The sequence below is a fragment of the Calonectris borealis genome, chromosome 7 (genome assembly GCF_964195595.1).
Source record: "Calonectris borealis chromosome 7, bCalBor7.hap1.2, whole genome shotgun sequence".
NCBI classification, from domain to species: Eukaryota; Metazoa; Chordata; class Aves; order Procellariiformes; family Procellariidae; genus Calonectris; species Calonectris borealis.
This window is the reverse complement of record NC_134318.1, coordinates 3,241,077-3,266,603: the sequence shown is the minus strand read 5'-3', so window position 1 is coordinate 3,266,603 and position 25,527 is coordinate 3,241,077. Positions and strand designations below refer to the sequence as shown.

General features: G+C 47.3%; 1 protein-coding gene across 1 annotated transcript; it reads right to left on the bottom strand.

Moving 5' to 3' along the window:
- On the bottom strand, nucleotides 1-24,229 carry LOC142084031 (putative neutral ceramidase C). The gene is made up of 23 exons (XM_075154068.1): nucleotides 23,812-24,229; nucleotides 23,606-23,709; nucleotides 21,722-21,902; nucleotides 19,821-19,825; nucleotides 19,673-19,739; nucleotides 19,120-19,269; nucleotides 18,358-18,534; nucleotides 17,834-17,961; nucleotides 17,141-17,218; nucleotides 16,005-16,125; nucleotides 14,456-14,581; nucleotides 13,397-13,483; nucleotides 11,831-11,935; nucleotides 11,620-11,701; nucleotides 11,005-11,120; nucleotides 8,684-8,778; nucleotides 7,983-8,022; nucleotides 7,114-7,209; nucleotides 6,150-6,245; nucleotides 5,367-5,516; nucleotides 4,529-4,588; nucleotides 3,734-3,822; nucleotides 1-440 (listed from the first exon to the last, which is right to left on the bottom strand). Exons 3-23 carry the CDS (start codon nucleotides 21,890-21,892, stop codon nucleotides 251-253), a joined length of 2,229 nt encoding a protein of 742 aa, XP_075010169.1. The 5' UTR covers nucleotides 21,893-21,902; nucleotides 23,606-23,709; nucleotides 23,812-24,229; the 3' UTR covers nucleotides 1-250.
- Nucleotides 24,230-25,527: the final 1,298 nt, after the last annotated feature.

The window sequence follows — 25,527 nt, the reverse complement described above, 5'->3', positions numbered from 1 at the left end:
AGATGTGGCCGGGACGGGAACCGCTTGAATGAGCATACATGGGGCTAGAGAGACCGAATTGCAGGTAAAAGTCAAAACTTTGCAGGAAGTCGAGCTTTGCACAGCAAAGGATGACCAGCAGCACCCGAGGGACAGCAATGACGTAGAGAGTCACGTATGCCACAAAAAACCTCCCAGGCATGCATTGTGAACATTGCAGATGTGAAATCTACTGCTCAAAGGAAACAATTCCTTTAATGAATGAGATCACCTACAGAGTTGTGATTTCAAACGCTGAAGATGAGCCTTCAAAGGGAATAAAGGCAGCGCGATTGTTGGATAGTTTTTTCTTGTAGTGCCCGAAGTACCGTATCCTGTAGATGCCCAGCTCTGTGCCATGAGGGATGTGCCATTCAATAGTCACGTTGCTCTGACCACGTAATCCTTTGGTCCAGAAAAACCTAGCAGACAAACCAAAAACTGCTGTCAGCAAGAAAATCCACTTTTCATTTGTTTTAATATCCCAAGAGCTCACTAAGTGGAATGAGATGAATGCACTCCAGTTAAGCATATTTTAAGAGCTTCTTTTAACCTTTCCTCATATATTTAGGCTATCAGAGCAGCAACCAACAAGCCAACCCAAAACCTGGCAGGACTGAAAAATGTCTGGAAACATGGAAAAACAAGGCAGTGGTCCTTTTTGCAGATGAAGAATATTTCTACCAGCGTGTTCTTACGTTCCCAACTCCGTATCATAACCCCGTACAACATCACCTCTGTGAGCAATATTCATCAGCTTAGTCTTCCCTGCGCAGGGGGAAAGCTGAACCAAAAGGATGAGTGTTTATGGAAGGTCACAAGCAAAATCTATCGTAGTAGAGCTCTGGCACCCATTTCCACATCAGACTCCTCTTTTCTTTTGCAGACTCCTTGTGCAAAACCACTTCTGCTCAACCTCAAAACTCTATAGACAGCCACAGGTCGTCTGGGGGCGAGGGATTTTTCAGCCGGCCGTGATGGAGCAATTCTTGGGGAGATGGAAAAGATTAACCTGCTTTTCTTTTGATATTGCCAATGAGGGGCACTGCTGGATATCCCCCCAGTTGTATCCGGGCCAGACATGAGAGTTATCAAGTCCTACTGAGATACCACCCCCATTTCAGGGCTTTAACTAAAGGAAGCAGATGAACAAAATATGTTGATTCATCAGCGATAGTGATAAAAAGTTTCCCCGTACCAGTCTTACTGAGAAGATTGAAATAAATATTTACAGACATGACTGGGTGACAAACAGTGAATGACGGGGGAGATTTGGTTTGGAAAACGGAGACCACAGGCTGACACAGGGCCCATGTACCCGCCTGCTTGCTCTTGTCCAAGATTTTGGCTGTGGATTGCACTGGCTTGTCTTGGAACAAAGACAATGCTGTCTTGGGAGATGACAGCAAGGTGACAGCACAAGGCCCGAAGTGGTGGGGGATCTCCATCCTTGGGGACCACCCCGACTCACCTGGACATGGCCCCAGGCAACTTGCTATAGCTGCGACCTTGGCCCTGTTGGGAGCTGGGTTGGACCAGAGATCTGCAGCCTGAGCCTGGCTGTAACACTGTGACCTAAAAATGCTGCTGTGACGGAGCTATGCCACCACCCAGTCTCCTCCGCATCCTGCCCTCCAGGCTTGGTGAACCAGGACCACTGCTTCGGGACTCGGGAACTGGAATGTAGCTCAGATCCCACCTGGGAAGAGGCTCCTTCCAGATGAGCTCATGGGGGTTTCACCATGTCTTATCTCTGTTGGCTGTTTGCTAAAGGCAGGGCCAAATTCCTGCCTGTCGCTCAGCCCCTCCTCCTAAACAGTCCCAAGAAAGCAATTATTGCCCCCATGGCAGACGCAGCGTGGGGCCAAACGCTTCTCTACTGCAAACACCAAGACAGCGTCCGGCAGAAGGGCAAGTCTGCACCGAGTTTGTCCCTGCCGCAATGGCGAGCGCAGGACAAAGGGCAGATAACAGCTATCTCCTTCCCCGAAAGCTGCACCTCCTTTAAGTAAACCTTCATATCTTTTGATCCCTGAAAACAGGCATTTTACAAATGCAGCTCTAAGCTTTGCACTTTGCAACGCTAAGCTAACAAATAATGCGTTGCCTCGTGCTGCTCTCCGATTGCAACGTCAGCACATTCACTGGTATCGAACGTTAGTTTTTCCTGTACTACAAAAAAAAAAACCAGTCTGACTCCACTAATATCTAGTAAAAATGTTTGATGTTCCCTGTCCCCAACGCCTTAATTACTGACGTTTCAATGTTAACACACTGACATCGTAAGAAGTGACTTGATTTCATCTTAACAGAACCATTTGCCCTTTCTTGTGGTGTTCGGTACTTCCCTGGGACACCAGGAAAGGAGACTTTACTGTCCGCATTGGTTTGCCTTCTGGCCAACCCCTTTAGGCAGGAAAAGGCCAAACAGCTCCTCTTCCTTAGCAGAAGTATTTAAGCATCCTTCAGAGATCCAAAGTCCGACCTTTCTCAGGAAGAAAAATAAGATGTCTAGGTTCCTGTATTTCCAGCATCATGGCAGCACATTCTTCAAGTTTTGCACTTTTATATGTTTTTCACCTTCTCGAGTGACGTCTTATTAAGCATTTTCAGCGTTCCTGGCCAAGATTTTGGGAAATCTGTGGGGTTTTTGGAAGAGGAGGGAAGAAGGCAGGGTGACATATATGGGTGATAAAATGCCATCATTTCCCTTACTCAAGTAGGGAACTTGATTGGAAAGGGTGACATCAACGAGAGTGCCAAGGTAACACAGTGCAAGTGCCAAACAGAGGGCAAGCACTTAGAAATGCAGAGCTCCAAGTGCAGGTAGGAATACGTCTCCCATGTTGGGACAGCCGGAGTTCTGGCTAGCGGGTTAGGTTTAGGGAGCAGCTGAGAGAATTATGCCCTATCAAATGCTCGTCAGAAATCCAGAGGAAGACTTTCCTGATGAAGCCAAGCTGTCCGGAACATTGCCTCTCTGACCTCGGATGTTACGTATTTGCACTGGGACGTTACAAGGTCAGAAGACCTCAAGACAGACATTTTCCGGGGTCTGGTTTCTCACAGATAAGTTGCAGAGGCAGGTGGGAAAATGTCTGGTTTTATTCAAAGAGGGGAGTAACTTGAAATCGAATGGTTTGACAAAAGATACCTTTGGTATTCCTATTTCGTGTGCTGGCTTCTGGTGTAGCTCTGAAAGGTGACACCAGCTTTGCTGCTCAGTGGATATTTTTCCTTCAGACTGACATCTCTAACCTTAACTTCCCTTTCTTACAAACTTTTTTTTAAATAAGTTGACTGTTTCTACTTTATGATGCACAGCTAAGCTGGCCAGTTTTTCCCAATGAAAACCCTACTGCGGTGAACCTCTCATGTTTTCTATTTGATATCCTATTCATCAGCACGGTACGGCAGATGGATGGATGTAGGCTATGAACAAGTTGGACCACGAACCTTCTGTAATTCTTGCTCTTCCTTCTACCTTTCCCAAACTTATAAGCCTTCATTGCAGAAGCTAGACCCAAGGGGAAGACCAGTTGTTGTGGTCTTGACAGGTTAACCACACCAACACGGACCGATCTGCCCTCAGAGAGCATCATCTACAAGGACAAGACCAACCTACGGTTGGGAGCTCTGAAATGAAGCCCTTCAGGTTAAACTCGAATTACTCCGAGGAGTCTGCGGAACAGAGAAATCTGGTCAGGGCACCCACCTGGTGTCCCAGGAGGCATCGTTCTGTACCACGTGCCAGCTGTCCGAAGTGCTGGCGTATCTCTCCACCGTCAGGAAGTTGTGTTCAGTCTGGAACAAAAATAACAGGGTTAGCCAGGTGCTGAAGGGATATAGGCATGTCCCTACTTTTCTGTGTCACTTTAAACTGGAGAAGGGACTATGCTTCTGCGTGCTTTACCGGCAAATGAGGTAATTACTAGCAAAAATGCTTATATTTCACTGCCAAAGCACAAATTTAAGCTAATAAATGACGCAGAGAACAAGTAAAGAACTTGACCATTAAAAAGAGAATGGACAGGTGAGGTATTTGCTATCAATGTCTATGCAAGATGAGTGATGGGACAAATCAATTATTTTTCTAATTTTCTTCGTTTTATTAAAATAATGCACCGGGCTGCTAAGATGGAGACTAGAGACCATGCTTGCTGCAACCGGATGGAACTGGATACCGACTGAGAATGAGCGTCTGGCCTAACCCACGACGTGGGTGCCTTCGACTTCAATAATATGAAGAGATCACGAATGGTCTGTATCTGACCAAATTAAGGACTTTGCCCCAAAAGCATTCCGGTGGGGTGAATTCCCAAAGCACAGGCTAAAGGGAGAAACTATCTTCTTCTGAACTCCCAGCAAACAAAGAAAACGCCGGAAGCACACGATCTTACTCCTTCTGAAACCTGAACGTCAAAGATTAAAATGCATCAGGCAGAGGCAGTAAATAAGTATTCTCTAATCCCGAACATCCCCAATTCCAGCGTCATTGGCTCATATTTACCACATTCTCTGCGGAGTTCCTGGGGTTCGCGCCTATAAAAGTTACTTCAGCAACGTCTGCCTGGGGGGGGAAATTGAGATTTACGTTAAAGACTGAGCAGCGTATTGCACGTTAAGAACATCCTTTGAAGATGCCATATGAGTTTTTTAGTGGTTTGGTTGTTTTTTTGTGGTTTTTTGTTTTTCTTTTAAATTATTTATAATTTCACTTGTTGCAACAGCAGTGGAGAGTTTATACTGTGAACTGGTATTCTGTGCCTTGCCATTCCACTTGTCCTGCTTGCTGGATAAACTCCACCATAGGACATAAGATTTCTGTGTCAAAGAGGGAAATAAGTGAGATTTTTAAGAATGCCTCCCTGCCTTCTTCCTACCTTACTGCTGGAGACAGCAACGAGATGAAAGTCCTTGCTCTGAACACCTTATCCAAATTTTGAGCATTGAAAATTGACCCTTTCTGACATTTTTATTTCATTTACATTCCATACCAGAGGCATCAAAGGTGACCTGATTTCTGCTTGTAAAGAAATCACTGTACAATATTTGCCTATTTAATCAACTGTTATTTTATGTTGAAGCGGAAGGGGAAATCCTCTTCGTGTTGAATAAAGGGCTTTTATTTTCCCCTTCATTCACCCATTCTAATCACGTTCAGTACAATGACGTTGGCATGAAAACACTCTGTCTCTGTGTTTTCAACCATGCCCACTAAGAGCAACGGGACCTTTTTGGTCTGAGAGCACCACGACCCTTTAGAAAACATAGACATTTTCAGACGAGGGGTAAGAATTTAAAGACAATTTCCTAAATAAGTTTTAGCAAATCCGTGAAGCTCTCACCGCTCGATACTGTTGTCTCACGTCTTGTAGCACATCCCCAAATGTCTTATTCGCCGGCACGTGATCGGCCAAGAGAGGAGGCACCAAGGTCATGTTACCTATATTGAAAATTGGGGGCTCGGGACCACGTGGCAAATCCTGAACTGTATTCTGGGAGAGGGAAGATGTGCTCATTATACATACATATAGATAACCAGTATCTCCCTGATGAATCATATCACTGCTGTGGCTCTTTATCCAAGTCCATTGCTTAGATAGATTTTAAGAACAAGAGTAATAAAGTGAGTGTAAAAACAAACAAGAGAAACTTCATCTGTGCTCTGCATGCAGGAGCAATCCCCGCAGGACACCCGCTGCCCTGTTGCTGAGGTCCCCCAAATCCACCCGGTCAGAATATCCCATGACTTCAGGAGTCAGCACCCGCCCACCAGTCCTGCACGTTCACACGGTCCACAGATACAACGGTAAGGAACATTGCCATGTGCAGCAGAAATGTAGGAGGTTTTTTTTGCTCTTGGTAGAAAAGCAGCAACTTCAGGCTGTGCTGAAAGGTTAGAGGTACCTATTTCCTAAACTTTGAACAGAAAAAAACCCAGAATTTCTCAAGCGGTATGAAACCCCCATTACAGGAATTATTCTCATACCACATCAGAATTTCTCAGAGTGGTTTCTTATGAGAAAAGAGAGGGTAGCAATCATGCAACCTCATGGAGGAACAAATATAGCCATTTACAGGTTCTAAATGTCTCTAGCAGCATTTGGCACATAGAAAATTTTGATTACCGTAGCAATAGCCCTTGCAAGTCCTCTGTACAGTTGAATATAAGCAGAAAGGGTGTGCGGCCCATAAATAGTCGATGCAGCCTCATATCGTTGAACCTAGCAAAGGACAAATTTGGAAAAGGAGGGTTTGAATGACTTTTGAGCAGTTTATACAGCTCATCCTACTGCGCCAAGACAAGATCAGCACTAAACCTGCGGGGGTTATTTTACTCCCTTACTGCTAGAGAGAGAGCCCGAACAATTGCCTAAGTATTTCTGCTGCAATTTCAGGTTATTCTTCATTCTCCAATCCATCGCAACCAGGGAGGACCGGTTGTCACTCTTCCAATTATCACAGCTCTTTTACTCTTTTAAAGGCTTATGATGTAGGTCATCTCCTCTCCAACCTTTTGGGTTGGACAACCCCAGTTCTTCCAACCTTCCCTCCCAGTTTAGGGTTTCTAAACCCAAGGAGTCCATCCAATGGGCCACATCTTCCTCAAAGCACAGCATCTAGCATGCCTTGTGGGAACCCTTAAAACTGGGTCTTCCAAGCTATCTCGCGGTCTTTCCCACAGCAACATGGCACTGCAATTCATGTTCACCTTATGACCCTACAGCTCCAAATCTTTCTTCTGGCAATTTTGCCACCTTATAAAGATAATTTCTAATTCATCCAAGTCATCAGGAGATAACTAAACCAGACCTGAACTCACAGGAGCTCCCTTCAGTACGTCTGACCATTTCCACATCAAAGCATCCATACGTACTCTCTAGCTACGGTCAGGAAACCACATTGGCCCTTGGACCATGTCGTCTAGGCCAGAACCTAGGCCAGGTCTCATGATTTCTGCCACAGATTCTTCAGCTTTTTGTGGCAAAGGAAAAGTACTCTAAACATACATAATTTCACATGAATTATCATCCCATATAGCCAAAAGCTGAACCCTGTTAAACATGTACAATCCGCAATCTTAACATTTACCTGGTATTCTTCATAGGTGGTAATGTAATGGGTGTAGACATTGCACAGACCTGCAATTACAACATCCATTTTTGGTGTACCATGAGAATCAAATTCCTAAGAAAGGAAATAAATCACTTATCTTGTGACAACTGCTTAATGCACAATTATATTGTTGTTGTTATTGTTGTTGTTGTTATTTGCCAGGACAGAATACAAAGTTACGGTGCGGAGGGGGCTGGATGTTTAGGAATGCAACCCTGCAAGTGTAATTTGTCTTTATTAACATCTCATATTCACTTCCCAAAGAAAAAGAGGAGAAATGACCTCATACTCCACTAAATTCAATAAATTTAGGGTTTTTTTTTGTAGCTGATGTCTGTATACTCCTAAAAAAATTGGTGATATAACTGTGCGGGACAGGCTCAGTGAGTTGTGGAGATAGTGTCTGAGATTAAGATGGTATTCAGGCTGCGGCTGAGAATAGGATGTATCAATCAGGAAAATGGAAAAAATACATCTGCCATTTTTTTCCAATTGTTCTCATGTTGGAAAATCCTGGTAGGGATTAAGGAGCTAAACCCCTCCATCCCAGAGACAAAACTCCTGCTAGCATCAGTTATGCCTGGATCCCAGTTGAATTAGCTTGTGTTGGCTTAATGGATTGAAACTTGGGCAGTTTGCTTCTTTTGGGGAGGATATTCATTTCTCCTGCATGTCAGTAAGCACATGCAAAATGTGTCTGAAGCAATTGTGAGATGGAAACATCTGTGAGACACGAGACCCATGACCCCAGCTGGGAGGGGACAAGGGAAAAAACCAGAAGGATCAAGAAACGTGAAGTTCCAGATATGCTGCGCTCTGGAGAAACCTCTTCCTCAACGACTTACTCTTTTAACAGCTTCCCGTAGCCTGCGTCCAGACATGGTCCTAGGGGCATTAAGGGAACAATGTCAGTCTCCAGAAATGCAAGAAGTTAAAGCAGGAATCGCTGGTTGGGCACGCAGCACACCACCAGAAATGCACATAGCACTTGCAGCGCTGCTCAGCATCTCTTAAGGCTTCTCTGCAATGAGCTCAACCAAAACACCTCAAAACATTTCACATACATCATCACAGCCAGGGTGAGGCTGGAGGCACCCTAGGGTGGGGTGGGGTAGAAAAAAAAGGTGCTAGAAATAAATCATTATCTTATTCAGGTTTTCACCATTGTACCATCAACAGTCAGTGCAAATCATCATTACAATGTTTGTGGCATGAAAAGAAAAATCAAAAGTTAGCAAGTTCCTTTCATTTCATTGAAACTGCATTTTGCAATGAACAATTAAAATTATTTAGGAAGCTTGTTTTCATTCCCGTGGCTAGTTTACAGAATGGAGAAGAAAATGGGAAACCCCAGGTAACCAGAGGAGACAGTATACAAGAAAGTACCTGCAGCGGACATATATGCGTAGTGCCTGCACAGCTATCATATACTGGGGACAATTTTTAGCCTACACCCCCTTTCTACCTGCATGCAGAAGTATCACGGGTAGTTTGAATGAAACTCTGCCAGCTGCAATACATAGAACAAGACCCAAGAAATACATACGTGAACTCTCCGGGAACAGCAACGATCACCAGCGATCCAATGGCAGCAATCTGAATATCCACGATGTCAGGGTGCCATGGGTGAGGCCGAGTCATCTGAAGTGAAAAAAAAGTGGATATGACTGTTGTAGGATAGTAGCAAAAAAAGAGAGCTGAAGTGTTTTCCTTCCTACAGTCGACGGTTGGACACGATGATCTTAGAGGTCTTTTCCAACCTTAACGATTCTATGATAAATCAGGCAAATTAATTTATTTCGTAGACAGGCACATGAGGAAGTGTTTTACCTCCACACGTTCAGCAAGTTGTCTGACAGATAAGGCACATGTAAATACTATGGGTAAGGCAAAAAAAAAAGGTGTTGGCAGAGGGGTAGCTTAAAGCAAAGTGGGCAAATAAGGTCGGGGTAGCATCTAGAAACCCCTCACCTGCATGGGAAAAGGATAGCGTTAGGATCGATAAGGTTGATCGCCTGACCAGGAGAGCAAAAGTGAAAGAGTGAGATCAGAGCCCGACGGCGATGGGAAGCGGGAGTTACCTCTTCGTTAGCTGAGCAAATGCACCTCAGTTGTGAGTCACCCAGAGGGTGATGCGCAGGGAACCCTTGACCTAGCCCTGACTTCAAACTGCCCCTTAGCAGGGACCACACCGTACTCGGACTCAGCACCGTTGCAGCGGTGAAAACACACACTATAGCAGCATTTCATATTAAAAAAAAAAAAAGCTAGATAATAATGAGGAAGCCTGTTAAAAGGAAATTAAGAACAACAAGAATTCAAGGGTGGCACGGCTCCAGCAAGTGGAATGCAAAATCCCCCTCCAGCAAGCCAAAAAGATTTCTGAGGAGCAATTTACTGGGGGCAAAACATGAATGACAAAACCTTGTGAAGCGCATCAGAAGCAGGAGGCCTGCCAGAGCATCCATAAAAGGATGCTCAAAAGGTGATAAAATCGTAAGAATAAAGTGTAATTTACTCTCCATAGCCCATCCTGGACAGAGGAGGTGGGGTGGGAGGAGGCTCTGCGCTAGGACCTCTTTTTATGAGGGATGAGGTGAGGAGCTGATTGAACACAAAGCGACGCTAGGGAAGCTTTTGAAGAGACTGATGAAAGGAATAACAACGACTTGCCTCATCCAGATGGGTGCTCTAAAGGACCTTGGACATGATCCCGCTCCACTACAGTGCATTCACCTTAACGCCAAGGGAACAGCAGGTGGAAAACGGGGCATCCATTTTCTTTTAAAGTTCTAAGTAGGATTTTGGGAAAGTTCAGTAAGAACAAACACCAAGTCCTGCCCAGGACAGAACAGCCCTGAGCATGGGATGGGCTGGGACCAACGGGGCAGCAGCTCTGCAGAGAAATAGCCCTTCCCTGTGTGAGTGGGATATCCCTGGGATGGAGACCAAAGCAGTGGGGAATCTCTATCCTTGCTGACTGTCCCGACTCTTCTGGACATGGCCCTCAGCAACCTGCTGTAGCTGCAGTGTTGGTCCTGCTGGGAGCAGGGTTGTGCTGGAGAACCCCACCCCAGGGCACCTCCGGCCTGAGCCCGGTGTGATTCTACCTGTAGATGAGCAAGTCTGGCATCAGTCGATGTTATAGCTCACAGACACTTGCATAAACATGACAGAAAAGCAGAGAAGTCAACAGGACATTTCCAGAGGAAGTCAAAGCCTGGTAGAAACCTTTGAAGACAACACTGAGAAGGTGAGTAAGTTGATACCGTCCCCAGAGTTTCCAAAAGGCACCTTGATGAGTTACTTCATTTTGCGTGGACCAGTCTGCCACATGGCAAAAAGAAAGGTCCTCTCATAGATTAAAGTAGGAAACCAATGGTAGGACGGAAGAAAAATCCACCCAGAGCTATTAAGATCTGAACACCAGCAGAGGATGTCCTGAAGCCAGAGACTGCCGGGAGGCAACACGGATCTCCGCACAGCCTTGGCTTTCCCTGACCTCATGCAATTTCCCTGTGCATCCCGCTCAGGGCCGTTTCACAGGCAAAGAATTAGGCCAGCGTGGATCTTCAGTTGGGTTTTTTTGGCCCTGATGAGAGCAGTGGGTCTGGTCCCTCCTCCTGGGATACTTGGAAAAGATGCTCTGCAAGAGGAAAACTTCCACCCCTCTCATTCTGATGCAAACTGATGACGACACTTATTCTTGCTTTCTATTTTCATGCCTTCAAAGCCCATGCAGCTCTCTCTCCCTCCTGGTTCTTCACCATATGGGCTGGCACAGACATCGTCTGTAGCGCCCTACCAAAACCTAGCCCAGATCAGCAATCTCTGCCCTTCCCAGGGCACACGCCGGTATATCCTTACCTCCCCGGTGCTGAAGAGGATTGGCTTGGGTTTGTGGCAGGCCTTCGTTTCATTGGACGGCTCTCCCAGGAGCTGGTCCCGGATTTCATCCCAAAATGGGTCCCCTTCTACTGAACCTTGAGGGGGAAACATCTTTTAAACGCTGTTCCTTCAGCTGCCCCAGCAGCTATCGGACAGAAAACTTGTTTATTACCCCCTTCCTGCTTATGTGGGATAGAATATTTCTCAGTGGATTCTGACTACCTCCCTTTTCTGGGGTGGTTTGAAAAGACGAGCTTTAGCCCAGCTGAGCTCCCTCTTGGCAGCCTTCGGGTAATGAGAACAAATGAGGAAGGTTGCCCCAAAGCCAGCTCTTTCTTCTCCCCGCTCCCCATCCAACGTTCTCCTTCCTTCAGAGCACGGTCCTATCCTTCTCCAGAAGCTTTCTGACGAACACCAACAGACTTGCAAGGGGGCTGTAAGATCACACCTTCCTAAAAAACATCCCTGTGGAGACTGTGGTTCAACCAGCTGCTGATGTTCTTAAATGACTCTGGGGGTTTGAACCTATTTGGGGGATGCCCCATGTCCTCCCCGATTGTACGAAGCCATATTGCCGTCTGCTCCCTAAATTACCTTGTGTGAAGTTGAAAGCCCCCACTCCATCAATAGTCCCCGCGGCAAAGCTGTGTCCTAAGGCTGGTTTACATGTTTTAACCTTAATCAGAAGGGGGAAAAAAAAAAAGAGAAAGAGATATTTTAAAACCAGCTCCCCTCGCCGTGCCAAGTCCTGCTGTGAGAATATAACATTTCTTCCTTCCTTATACCCGGGAGCTCCCGCTCTTACCGTGTGCGTGGCATTGAGCTCCACCGAGACATCACTCATGTTCACCCACTGGTGAGCTGAGCTGAGGGGTCCTGTGACCTCCTGGGAAGCTTGTTCATACAGCTCCTAAGGGGGACACAAGGTGGAAATCCTTGAGGAAGAAGAAATCAGGAACCCAGCTCTCCTGAGATTCAGCTATACGAATTATTTCTTCATTCTGTTGACATCTTCCAGTGGCCTCTTCCAGGTGTTAAAGCAAGAGTGTATTTCCCCAGCTCCTTTGTTTCTATCACCCTGTCTCTACCTCCTGCATGCCCCGACCCTGCAAGCTCTCCCTGTCCCACGCAACATAGGCAGGACGCTCTGGGGTCAGCAGTTTTGTGCGTGCCTTTCTTTTTACAGCTGAAACAGGCACCTATTCCACGAGGATGGCAACTTCTTGTTCCTAGTTGCAACCTTTTGGCATTTCTCACATCTTAGACCAACCAGAAGAAATGTTTTCTATGAGAAAGAGCCGCTTGGTTGCATTCATGGCTTCGAAATGCATACCATGCATTTATTCTACAGCTGACAGCCAAGCCGTTCAGCTCTTCGTTGCATGGTTTTCTGGCACATATGCCTCAGGTTGGTACATAGACGGTGTTGCCAGGAGTTATACAGGTTTAGTAATATTCCTGTAACTGCAGGAAGGAATAGAGGACACAGCCTTTGAAGGCCAAGAGTCTGCAGTGTTAAAACCGACAGCGATGGTTTTCCCTCGCCATTTGATACAGAGGCCGGGCCACTCTGACTGGGACGATCTTTCACTTGCAAGTCACGATCAGCCCGGAGTGACTTCAGGGCAAGCATCTGAAATGGCGATTAAAAGGAAACCGCCACCATCAAGCCTTCTGCTCTTACCCCTCTGCTGGACCCGCTCCAATTCCTACAAGCTGCTGTCCCTGCAACGGTGCCAAAAAATATCCTCTTACTGCCTACCCTCGCATTACACGAAGCCGCAGAAGGGGGACCGGTAAATTCAGGTGACTTTTGAGCCCAAGGACACAGGTGACGTAAGGGAGCCCATAGGGTGGAGGACACTGGCTGGGGAAATGCAAAGTCAAGCAGGGCAAGATGAGTATCTTCCGTGGATGTTCAAGCTGGCACATTTTAACTCACATTTGCGTTAGTTTGGGAGTGTGACACCAAAGTTGGCCAACAAGTGGTATGTGGTGGTGTCCCTGAGCTCTTCTAGGAGTCTTCAACACCGGCGATTTTTCCCATCCTGACACTTCCGAGATGTGTGCACATGGGAGGGAGGGGGAGACTATAAGGGGCAACGTCCACATTATATACCGATGAGGAATACTGAGATTAAAAGCCCGAACCAACATTTTCAAATTGCAACACCTACGAAGATGTATCTAAATAAAAGTGTGTGCTTTCTGAATAATCAGGAAACTTTTCCTTAAGCATATAAATACGGACTTCAGAGTAATTTAAATCTACAAACATTCACAAAAACAGGTGCAAGAAAGTTGCTTAAATGACCACGCGTTCCCGTAATAACAGCATTCACGCCCACTCGTAAAGCAAAATATCACTTACCCTTGCTTTGAAGTAGATATTTTGTCCTATAATTCTTGTACTGTCAAACATGTCATTACCGGGACCCATGGCCATGCACATCGTTGCCTGTTAAGAAATTTGTTTAAATGCTAGTGATCAGTTAATATGGAGAACACGTGGCACCGCAAAGTGGATGAGTTCACGAGTGATTGTCACACTGGGGCAACAAATTGCTTCTTGCTAGTAATCTCAGATTTGGGTACTGGCTTACTACACTAATGATTGCAGCAAGATTGCAGCCTGTATTAGGAATAGCGTGGCCAGCAGGAGCAGGGAGGTGATCGTGCCCCTGTACTCGGCACCTCGAATCCTGTGTTCAGTTTTGGGCCCCTCAGTACAAGAAGGACATGGAGGTGCTGGAGCGTGTCCAGAGAAGGGCAACGAAGCTGGTGAAGGGCCTGGAGCACAAGTCTGATGGGGAGCGGCTGAGGGAACTGGGGGTGTTCAGCCTGGAGAAGAGGAGGCTGAGGGGAGACCTCATCACGCTCTACAACTCCCTGAAAGGAGGTTGTAGCGAGGTGGGTGTTGGTCTCTTCTCCCAAGTAACAAGCGATAGGACAAGAGGAAATGGCCTCAAGTTGTGCCAGGGGAGGTTTAGATTGGACATTAGGAGAAATTTCTTTACTGAAAGAGTGGTCAGGCCTTGGAACAGGCTGCCCAGGGAAGTGGTGGAGTCACCATCCCTGGAGGTATTTAAAAGACGTGTAGATGAGGCGCTTAGGGACATGGTGTAGTGGGTATGGTGGTGTGGGGTTGACGGTTGGACACGATGATCTTAGAGGTCTTTTCCAACCTGTATGATTCTATGATTCTATGATAAATTGAAGTTCGGGCTGAATGACCAGAAAACAGGGTGTATGAGGACAAGACACAGTAAGTTCCTGGAAGAGGTATCCAGAATAGTCCAAAAAAGAGATGATATTTTTTTTTTATGTCCTCTTTATGCACAATGGTCCACCAGGTGGCTCTGTATTTGCTGCTCCACCCCGAGTTTTCTCCTCATCAGAAGTTAATGTAGATCAGGTAAGACACACTTACCCCCCCCACGGGGCAGGTGCTCTGCGGGTTGTCGCACGAATCCCCCGTGTTTACGCAGAACGGGCCTTTGGTGTTGGGCGACACATCTCCCAAGTTGGAGGACGCAAAGGCGGCAACAAAAGAGCCCTGCCAAAACCAGACGTGGTCAGATGGATACCAGTGCCTTGCAGTGATTGCAGACATCACCCACAGCTTTCCCTGCAGCCAAGGCTGGCATTACAGCCCGTTGATGAGCATGCGATGCTGGTGAACATTTCTGAAGCGACTGGGAGGACTGGAATGGGGGTTAGGACAAGAAGAACAAGGGAGAATAGGACGCACAGGCTGCAACTGCCGTTTCAGGGGGACCTTCACACCGGTTTGGTATCCAGACAGCGTTTCTTCATCTACCTCTTCCATCCCAGCGGCGGCTCTTCCCCCCACGTCCCCAGTTTCTCGTGTTACTGATCAGATGTTAATGGATCATTGTAGCACCTTGCACAGGAGGTTTTTTCTGCCAGGCTTTCACCGTGACTGATTTACAGGGTGAGAGCTATTGGATCTGCCTGAAGGAGTTAACATCAAGCAGTACTCGTCAGAAGCAAGGCTGGTTACACACTGAGTGTCTGTCTCATTTTTTTCCCCCTCTTTTAGAGATGGGATGTGTCAACACCAGATATTTTGATATATTATCAGCTCTTAAGCCATTTTCTTGTAAGACTGCTAGACGCAACGTGCCCAGCAGACCATACAGCTAAATATTGAATCCTGCAAACAATTCTTAGCTTTGCGTACATGTCAACTTGCGCTGCCTTGCACCCGTAACTATGCACTAGAGTCGAGTCTTATTAAAAGCTTTTAGATAATCCACTATAAAAAGAAACATTTGCAAGCAGGAATTAGGTAGGCTGCCTTTAGTTTCCATCTTTGGTATGAACTGCACGTCTTCCACTGCCCAGAGTATTAAAATAGGAATTGGGCAACGGTTTCGGGGTACACGCTGGAGATACACACAGGACACCCTCTTAATCAACTCATGGCTCAAAGCGTCTGTGAGATGGGTTCATGTCCATATCTACATTTCAGGGGGAATAATGCTTTTTAAAAGAGCCGTGTTCGCACTCTGAGGGTGGCAATTCTTCTGGATAAATGAAAATCAGAAGGCAGAACTGGCTGGAAGCCATAAGAAAGAAGTGGGGCTGACCACAGGGTTGATGCCACACCACAGATGTGATATATTGATCCCTTTGGATCAAGTATCCCACACATGTCTTTCTAGTATTTCCAATAGTCAAATCAAAATAAATTTGATTTATTCCTAAAGTCTAAATAAATGCCACTGATGACTAGTTTAGAAAGTCAGGAGTAAACCTTGCAATTTCTCTTCTCTAGAGGAAGAAAGTAAATAAATCAAAGCATTCATCTTCGTCCTCCTTTTTCTGTGTTTACCCTGCTCTCCTGTTTCACTGTTTGAAAGAACCTGCTTCGGCCCATAGAAAGCACCAACCATCCCCTCCCAGTTGCAGCACTTTTTTCCCCATTATTTTCAGTAGTCTGAAAACATTCCCACCTCTCCGGGAAGCATCCCCTGGTTCTTCTCCTGTTCAAACAAGTAAGACGCGTAGCCCATGTTGTCGCTGTTCACGAGATGGTTGGTGTTGTTCATGCTGACCGGGTGCACGGCGAACCAGCTGAAGAGGAGTCAGAAGACACACAGAGGAAACGCATTGTTCAATCTATATATTGGCAATTGACTTGTTCAATCTCTATATTTGCAATTATGGGAATTTTCTCTGGGAGAATACAAACGCGGACTGTTGGTACCTGGGGATGGATTAACAAGGGCAGAGTTATTCCCATCCTCTCCCTTCCTGACCAGAAGGGATCATGGCTACGATGGTCCAGGTCTTGAGGCCACAAGAATTCGGCACCGTAGTTATCAGGGCCACCAAGAGCTATTTCAGTCCTGAACTGACTCTTTTCTGAGTCCAGAGAATTATATTTTGGAGGGATTTTTAATTTTTTGCTTCAAAGAAACAAGGAGGAGTCAACGATGTAAAAAAGAAAAAAAAGGAACACTTTCATTCTTACAAAAAAGAAAACCTTCCTCTTCCTCTTAATGCAGTCAGACTCTCGCTTGTGACTTCTAAACAAGGAAAACGCAATTATGGCTTTGTTACTGCACGTTACTTCATTTGCCTGGCCTTGAGCTCTGAACTTCGCGTGGCTGAATGCTGCCCCGCAGATCTGTTGATAGGACGGGCGTCATAAATACCGCCTGCAGGAATGGCATGCTTCCCACGAAACGTGGGGTGTTAAAGAAAATAACCAAGAGAAGAAGAGCCCAAAGGGTCCTGGAGATGCCGGGGTTGGGATCTGCTTGGAGGGGCACAGTGGGGATTTTTATCCTACAAGACAAGGTCGTCTTCCCCAGCTGCCTTTGGGTGGTTCCAGGAGATGTGCCCAGCTGCAGGTGGGCCAGGTGCTGCTGATTCTCCCAGAGCAGATGAGGATGCTGACCTGGTTTATGCACTCATGAACCCTCGTTTCCTCTTGCCTCCGAGACCCCCTGGTGAAACCTGGGAGCCGTGCTCCATGGGCGAGGGTCAGTGCTGGGAAGGAGAGCTTGTGCAGAAAGACTGAACGGCTACAGAACCGTGGTTTATGAGGACTTGGAGAAAAGCATGTTACTTCGGTGGTCAGTACCTGATAAGGCCTAGCTCGTGTCCCTCCCCATCTACCATCTTCAGCATCACCATTTCTTTATCTGTGTTGGATGAATACCTGGGTGAAAACGAAGCGGGGAAATACCATTAGCGCCAGAGCCGTGGTCACGCTCTGCGTTGCTCAAACACGTTAAATCTCCACAAGTTGAGCGAGGAGATGAAGAGGTTATTACAGATATTACCAGAGCACAGTGAGACCTTAGAGGAGCATCTGAAAATAGCTGTGGAGCTAAGGGAAGAGTCACGGTTGTTGCTGACCTCAGGCGCTGTTTCTCCAGGGGATGGAGAGAGGAGCTCTCTCCGAATACAAATTCCTGCACCAAGGATGGCACTTTAATGCCATCTGACTCAAATGCTAACGTCTATTAAAGACTTTTTTTTCCTTTTTTTTTTTTTAAAAAAACAAAGCATAAGGTCACATCCTTGACCAATGCCTCACATACTCGGAGGTAGCAACCACAACATTCAAGCCCACTCTTGCAACTAATTTTTGGGGATGCACACACCCAAGCGCCCAGGATGGCAACAGCGTCATTCTGCCATGGTCTTGGCTCCGCATTTTCAACCATCCCACGAACGACCAGAAACACCAGCTGCAAGACGGCTGGGTCATGGTCCCAACCGAAGGGTCCTCTTCAGGGCTCTGTTTCTCTCCCGCTTGAGGAGCTTTTACCTGCTTCGTTCGGATGCTGGATTCTTAAGATAGGAGAAAGGGCTTCGGTTGATCTGGCTGTTTTCTACAGTGCCTCTGTTTATAAAAAGCTTTCCTCTCTTCACATTCTGATGCGCTATATCAATGCTCTGAAAAGCAGGAAGGCAGGGAATATTAGTCCATGCATGTAAGGCATACGTGAGATTGTCTGGATAAACTGCCTCTTTCCCTCCCTGCCTGTCCCCAACCCTTTCTTGGGAATTTTTTTTTTTCCTTAAGTCGTCTAAAATGCTAGAAAATTATGATAATATTTTGAAAACACCCACAACTGTCTCTTTCTAAAGAAAGACTTCAAGGTTTCTGTTTTTTGATCTGATTTCACTGGTAAGCATAAACCCACCTCCAAGCGTGTTCTAAGACTGCTACCACTGCACGGAGGTGCTACCACGAACATCACAGCAAGAGCTCCGTTAGTCACAAACGTATCTCCCCTCACCTTTTCTGTGTTTATGGGCTCTCATGTCAACAGACTGGACAACACCGACCTTTACGATGCCATTCACGATAGCGTTGAGGGATGGTCTGCTTAGCCCTTTGCTAGTGACCCAGAAGAGGGTGTACTGGAAGTAGCCACCAGGCCCCGAGTGCGTGTGGGTGCCGCTGAGGATGACGTTGTCCTGTCGGTACAGTTCGCCGTACTTGCTCTTCAGTTTCTTGAGCACCTAAGAGGAAGGGAGTGGTCTTAAAAAGTGGCCTTTTTCATGCCCAAAGGCTACAGAGATTTGTATCAGCCCTTGCAAAAAACCCAACCATTCATATTCCTCCTCGCTCTTCTGCTTCTGCCCGATACTCACATACTGGTGTCACAACAAGTAGGTTATAGCTGTTGACTTAGCAAGAGTCTTAAAATAATAAAATCTGGTAAGTGAAGACCTCTATGGCCAACTTGCAATGAAGCCCAGATCATCCAAGGAGTCCCCAGTTCTCCGCCATCTCTCTCCCTCCTCTGTGGTGCTGGAGACCCAGCATTACACAGGCACCATGATAACGTATTCGTGATTCGAATGTATTTGTGATAGTTTTTCTGCTAAGAAAAGCACGGTCAAAGTCCAGTCTCATTTGCTGAGGAATCAGAAGCTCTTCTTCAGCAGAGACACGATGTCTCTCCAAGAATGTGCTGCAAGGAGGTCCCAAAGCAAACGGCCGATGTGCTGCCGTGCTCGATATTATTTAGCAATGACTACAACCTTAATGCTAATACCAACAACAACCCAAACCGTGCCAATCATTCATTTCCAGCCACGTACCTCCAGCCTCAGTCTCTGAGACACCATTCCTATGTCGGCGCTGACAAACACTACTCGCCTGGAGTCATCAAGGTCTGCCATGATGAAGGCTCGGCTGTAGAGGCGCATGAGAAGCCCACCGCCCACCTGGTCCGGGTTGGCATATCCCATCTGGAAGGGAAGAGCTCCATCAAGCCCACACAGTCAAAATATTGAGCGACGTATTCATTTGCATGTATTTTTCTAAGTAGATTTGCCAGAGGGTCAGAGGACTCATTCAACATATGAACACTCAGAGCTGCAACCATCTTGCCTTGTGATTGCAGGAATCGTTGAATCATAGAATGTTGGAAGGGACCTTAAACATCATGTAGTTCCAACCCCCCCCTGCCAGGGGCAGGGATACCTTCCACTAGATCAGGTTGCTCAAAGCCTCAAAGAAATTTCACCTAACGTTTGAAGATGACAACCATTTGGCATGGCAGAGCCTCGAAACCAGAAGTCCTGCAAAAAATACTCGGAGATGATGAAAATCAGTATTTCACCAACCCCCTGTTCAATTCCCCCAACTTACCAGAGGAATTTCTGCCACAGGTCCTGTGCAGTCAGCTCGACCTACACCCAGTAAGTAGTTTGGTGTTCTGTTGTTGGAATCTATAACAAGAATAAATAGTAGATTAGTGGACACATGAGCAAGCAGAATCAGGGACAGAAGAGGCAACCCAGCCTTATTAAAGAGATTGCACGCCTGAAACCTGCTCGACATCCCCAGAGGACTCCGCAGGCCCGTGGACAAGGGGATCCAGCTGATACGGTCTGCTTGGGTTTCCAATGGGCTTTAACGTGGTCAAAGTGTGCTGAGATTGTTAAAACCTGGGGGGGCAAATGCCTGTTAAGGCATTTGGGGTGGTAAAGGGTGGGCCAGGCATGAAGAACTGCAGAGGGAGCTCACAAGACGGGGTCACTGGACTGTGTAAAATGTGTCGTGATTCACAGCGAGGGGGAAACAAGCCTGGCTTTGCCAATTAAGCTCTCCAAGCCCACTACTACCATGCAGGAAACGGATCCGAGGGTGTAAAAGCTGTTTTCACACAAAAAAATCAGCTCAGCAGCAGTGAGAAAAAAGGGATGGCATTGCAGGAGCTACCAGGAAAGGACTAGAGAAGAAAGAGGGGCACATCCATACATTGCCCTGGTGCCTCCAACACATCCCGTGTCCAGAGCTGGTGCCCTGGTCTCAAAAAAATCACAGCAGAACCAGCAGAGGGTCAAAGAAGGGAAAAGCAGCTCTGGGCAATGACCTCCAGGCAAGCGGTTAGGAAAAGGACTCCCGAAGGAGGTCATGTCTCATCCCAGCCATCATGAAGATGCAAAAGTCCTTCTACAGGACGGACAAAGCGCCTGGGCAAACTCGTGGAAAAAAAGCCATTGAGGGTTATTAAATTAAAAAAAAAAAAAAAAAAAAATCATCCGTGTCTCAGGAAATCCCAGAGCCACAAATCACTGGAGGCGGAAATAACACTGTGGGAAAATATTTCTATGTGCTTGATCTGTTCTCACAGTCTTCCCCAGCCAGCTGCTGCTGCTCGAGGCAGGGCATCGGGGTAAAGGGACGCCCGGTTTTCCCAGTCTGGTCTTTCCTAGGCTGCCACTTAGAACAGAGGAGAAGTGAAAGACTTACACTGGCCACAGAGTGACCACAGGGCGTTTCTCTCGTTTAAAATGGCATGAGTGACAGGTTACCCGTTAAAACTACTGTTCCTCCACCGCCGGCTCCAAGAGCTATGACACAGAGAGGAATCGCTGTTGCAAAACTCTTGGGTGTTACAATGTAAAAAAACATGAAGAAAGTGTGAACTACATCCAATTCGAGGTCAAAATCTCGAAATTGGGAAGTCCCGTTGCTGACATGTCGGGTGATGCCCCGTCCAGGGCAGGGGAGACCCCCAGCTCTAGGAAAGGGCTCCTGTCATATGGAAACACCTAAAGCTTCAAAATGTTTTCTTTCCCTGTGAGATTTTATCTCTCCAGAGGACAAGCATGGGGTACCTTAGAAGTGAATTGAGAGTTAACTTTCAGCAGCTCCTGACACCCACCTGCCCTATGCCTGGTGATGGGGCTGGAGGTGCAAATGGGCTGTGATGGTAGAGGTGGGAGATGACCCATCCCTGGAAACGTTCAAGGTCAGGTTGGACAGGGCTCTGAGCAACCTGAGCTAATTGAAGATGTCCCTGCCCATGGCAGGGGGGTTGGACTAGATGACCTTTAAAAGTCTATCCCAACCCAAACTATTCCATGATTCACAGCAACAGCTGTGAAGCCCCTTGGTGCGGTGCCGGGAGTAAGGGGCTCTCAGGACCCCCTCTACCAGGTGGAGAGAGGGAAGGGAGCTTGTCTGGATCCCTGCAGCCAGCCTCACCCACCAGCCCAAGGCTGTGCATCCGTGCCCCGAGAGATGCTTACATGGGGTTTGACCACCATTCTCCTGCCGCAGCGGCCAGCAACAGCACCACGCCGCGGCTGTGCGAGAGAACCACGCGCAGAGAAGATTATGAAGGCTCAGCAGTGGCCCAGTGACCCTCTACCTGTACCCCTTTAATTTAAATTACCGCACTGGACACACATTCGAGCAGGGTGCGATGGCAGGACTGAAATAGCTCAACTTGCCATTGCTCTCTTTGGCGAGAAAGTGGAGGAGGAGGAGCACCACGGTCACCGCTATCATCAACACCAGGCAAACGATGAGGATCACCTCCAGGCGGGAGAAGGAGCACTTGGACCTCTTCCCACACATGGTGGGGGCACTGTGAAAGCAGAAAGGAGCCCGTGGGGAAGGCAGACGGGACAGCCCCGATGTCGGGCACGTCCCGCCCAGAGCAGCGCATCGCACCCTCAAAGAGCTGTGATGGTTTGTGTCCCCCGTCCCAGCGTCAGAGCAGGCAGCCGCGGCGATGAGGATGGGAAGTGGAGATTTTTCAATCTGCTTAAGACAGCAAAAATATATCTCCTGCGAGCAGCTATCACTCCCCGTCACGAGGCCCGATAGGAGGGGGTGAGCGGCTGAATTACCGATCCCGCATTTCCCGGGACATTTCGCTCGCTCTTTTGAAGAAATCTTTTAAGTAAACCCCACGATCTTCCACCAGATCCTACCTTCACTGAGCGGCCGAGGGAGATGCTGCGGCCTGAAGCCTCGCAGCTTTTCTGCTGCTTGCGTGCTCAGAGCACATCAGAAAAACAATATTGTCACGATAATAAAGGTCAATTTAGGAAACTCCGTGTGAGAAAAGCACACCCCATCGCATGTCCAAGCGCAGTTCTCTCCGGGCTGGAAAAAGTAGTGGTTGTGACAGCTTTCCAAGCTAAGACCCTGTGTATAGGCGCTTCATCATATGCAGAGCTCTTTGTGTTTGCTTTTTGTATATTGTTCTTCCTCCTTGGACAGAGGTTTGTTTTGGGTTAAAGATTAACAAGAAAAATCATGCGAAATAAGGCTACGGGAAAATATGCTATTTTCCCCTCTGATAAAAGCTCTGGTGGCCTCTGATTTGTCCTGGCACCTGAGATTCGCCTCCAGGGCTTAGGTCTTGCCCGGTGGGAAGTGGGACTTGTAGCAAAGACGTGCCTTTTGCCCATCCTGTAAGCATCTGTACAAGGTAGAAATAAGCCTTTAAAACAGCTTTGGCCGTTTCCGTGTGTGCTTAGATGTGTTAGCAGATCAAATTTACCGCAGATCCCATTTCTCTGCCTCTGACTGAACCACATATCTGCCCCAAAGGACTGGTTCCTTGATTAAAGCGGTGTGGGGGGGGTCTCCATCCTTGGGGATGCCCCCGACTCGCCTGGACACGGCCCCAAGCAGCCTCTTGCAGCCGTGGCGTTGGCCCTGCTGGGGCCCGGCTGTCACGGGAGCGGAGATGGGGAAGGATGGACACGCCATTAGAAAGGGAAGAGTGAGGCAGAGCCTCTAATTTTTCTGGAGGTAACATTTGCCTTGTTGGTCTGGCATGGGGGTTGGTAAAGCTCGTGCCTGCAGGCTATTCCCCAGAGGCGATATGCCCTGGAAACAATGAACCTGCGGAAAAATAATTGCCAAAACGAGCATTTACGGTCTTGCAAAGGTTGCGGTGAGAAAGAACATCACCGGAGAGCCAAGTGGTCACCCAGACTTGCTATAGGTGACCTTTCTTATCGGCTTCTTTTGCCATGGTAAGCTACAGCAGTCATGATCATTGCTGAATTTCACCTAGCAAGTTTTCTAGTGGCAGCAAATCTAATATTACGGGTTTCCTTCCTCCCCTTTTTATTCTCCAAGCGTAGCATCGGCAGCCAGCTGCACGGCACCGCAACCCGCCCAGATAATCAATATCACAGCACCAGCCTTAAACGCACCTGCACAATACGCAATTGCAGTTTTCGTTTTCCAACCGATTAAACTGCCAAAGTAATACTAAAAGTAGTAAACGTTAGTCCTACGAAACCCCGGTGAAATCTCAGGCAAACTTACCTGAGATCCCTCGCGTGTCCCAGCGTCTAAAGGAGCGTCTCCCAGCTCTGAACTGAAAAGTTCAGCTTGAAAATTATTGCTGTTATAGTCCTGTGAGTCAAGCACTGACAAGATAAGAAGAAACCAATCGATAATTCTTCCTGCACAAGGAGACGATAGGGTTTTTTTTCCCAGCGCGTTTATTTTAAGTTACGAACGGCGCCTACCTCTCTGAAATAACCTTTCCAGGATTGCACTGATCAGCTCCGGTGCATGAGGAATTTGGGAACAGGACTCTCTGCTTCATCACAGCTTGACCAGCCTGTGGGATGGCTGCTGCTTCCCATCCGGCCGTGACTCCTAGCCCTTCATGGAAGAGCAGTCCCCAGGGTTTCCAAACCCTACTAGAAGAAGAACTTGAATACAGGATTATATTTTAAGTGTAAAATACATTTTATTAATGTATTTTTATTTGTTAAAAAAATTATTTATTAAAAACCAGCTGTTTCCACCTGTTTTCCTTTTGAATCCCAGATAGGTTGCAACGTGCATAAATCCACCAGCTGCTAAAGCGTGCTTTATCTGAAGGGTTTTGACAGTTTGCTCTTCCCAAACCTGACGGGACCCATCACATCCCTCAGAGAGCAGGGGATGAAAGACCCCACGAACAATACCCCTTTGCTTCCCCCAGCACCCATGCGTTTCGGTGGGAATTTAAGGCCGGGACCACCTCTGACATTCTCCCTCCCACTTAGTTTCCAAGAGGCGAAATCTCAGGAGGTTCCGTTTTCCTTTCATCGCCGTTTCTTTTGTGCACTCTAATCCAAGGGTTAATATTCCAGCTAGCACCGAGCACACGCAGTCTGACTCATCGCTTCAAGGCCACATTCAGTATCGCCTTTTGACGCAGCAATTTTCGGACCAGCTGGTGGGGAGAAGCAAGATTTACTGATACGTTATCTTCTCGCTGCAATACCGACAGAACGTGCTTGCCCCTGCCGTCGGTGGAGAAACAATCTGCTTTGCCGTGTGGGCTGACGGATATCCCTGGCCACTTCTGTGCTTCGGGTCGCCCCAAGTTGTGCACTGGCCTTGGAGGTAACTGAAGAACCTCGTTTGACAAAACCATGAGCAGTCAATCACTCTCCTGTCAGGGGAAAGGTCCCGGGACAGAGATGAGCCAGGAGTAGGTTGTGCGTTGGCAGGAAGAGCAAGAGCTCTTCCTGAAGGTGGTATATTTGCTAGATCATCATGAAAACTTAAGAAATTTAGTTTTAAGGCGTCTCACCCCATGAAATGCCAAGAACCGAGAAGACCTCACCACGGCTCTATAACTCCAAAAGGACAACCCGGCTGTTGCCGGGGGGTGGAGGAGGAAAAGGAAGTTTGATAGCAGCTCAAAACACGTTTTGGGGAATATCTTAAACATTTTCCCTTTAAACAGATTGCTCAATGAGGTTATGGGCACTCACAGCTCCCCATCCCCCCCAGCTGGCATGACCATGTCCACCCACCCTGGCTCAGGACTGCAGAAGCAGCAAGCTTTTTGGTACAGAAAAGGGACTTTCTGGACTGCAAAAACCTCAGCTGAAGATTGGTAAATCCCTCCGAACTCTTTCCTGCCTGTGGAAATGCAAGCTAGTGCCTCCAGAGAAGGTAGATTACCAAGATGGTGGCCAGGAAAGTGTTTATTGAGCACACGGAGGTCATCACGTGGCAGTGCAACAGGTACCCCAGAACACCTCAGAGCTACTGTCAATATAGTGAGAAACAACAACAAATTGGCTCAAAAGAGAAGTCTTGGAAATGTTTCCAGCACCTCTCAGAAGAAAGTCTCCCCACACTGGTTTCTGCACCTCACGTCCACCACATCAGACAGGTCACCAGCACGACCACCACGAGGAAAGACTGCGGTCCCACTGGAGGCACGATGCTTACCCCAA

Coding starts and splice junctions, on each gene's coding strand:
- LOC142084031 (XM_075154068.1), bottom strand. CDS start 21,892: ATGTGTGGGAAGAGGTCCAAGTGCTCCTTCTCCCGCCTGGAGGTGATC. Junction 11,702..11,830: donor AGCTCAATGCCACGCACACG/GTAAGAGCGGGA, acceptor CTTCTGATTAAG/GTTAAAACATGTAAACCAGC. Junction 11,121..11,619: donor GGCTTTCAACTTCACACAAG/GTAATTTAGGGA, acceptor TTCCCCCTCAAG/GTTCAGTAGAAGGGGACCCA.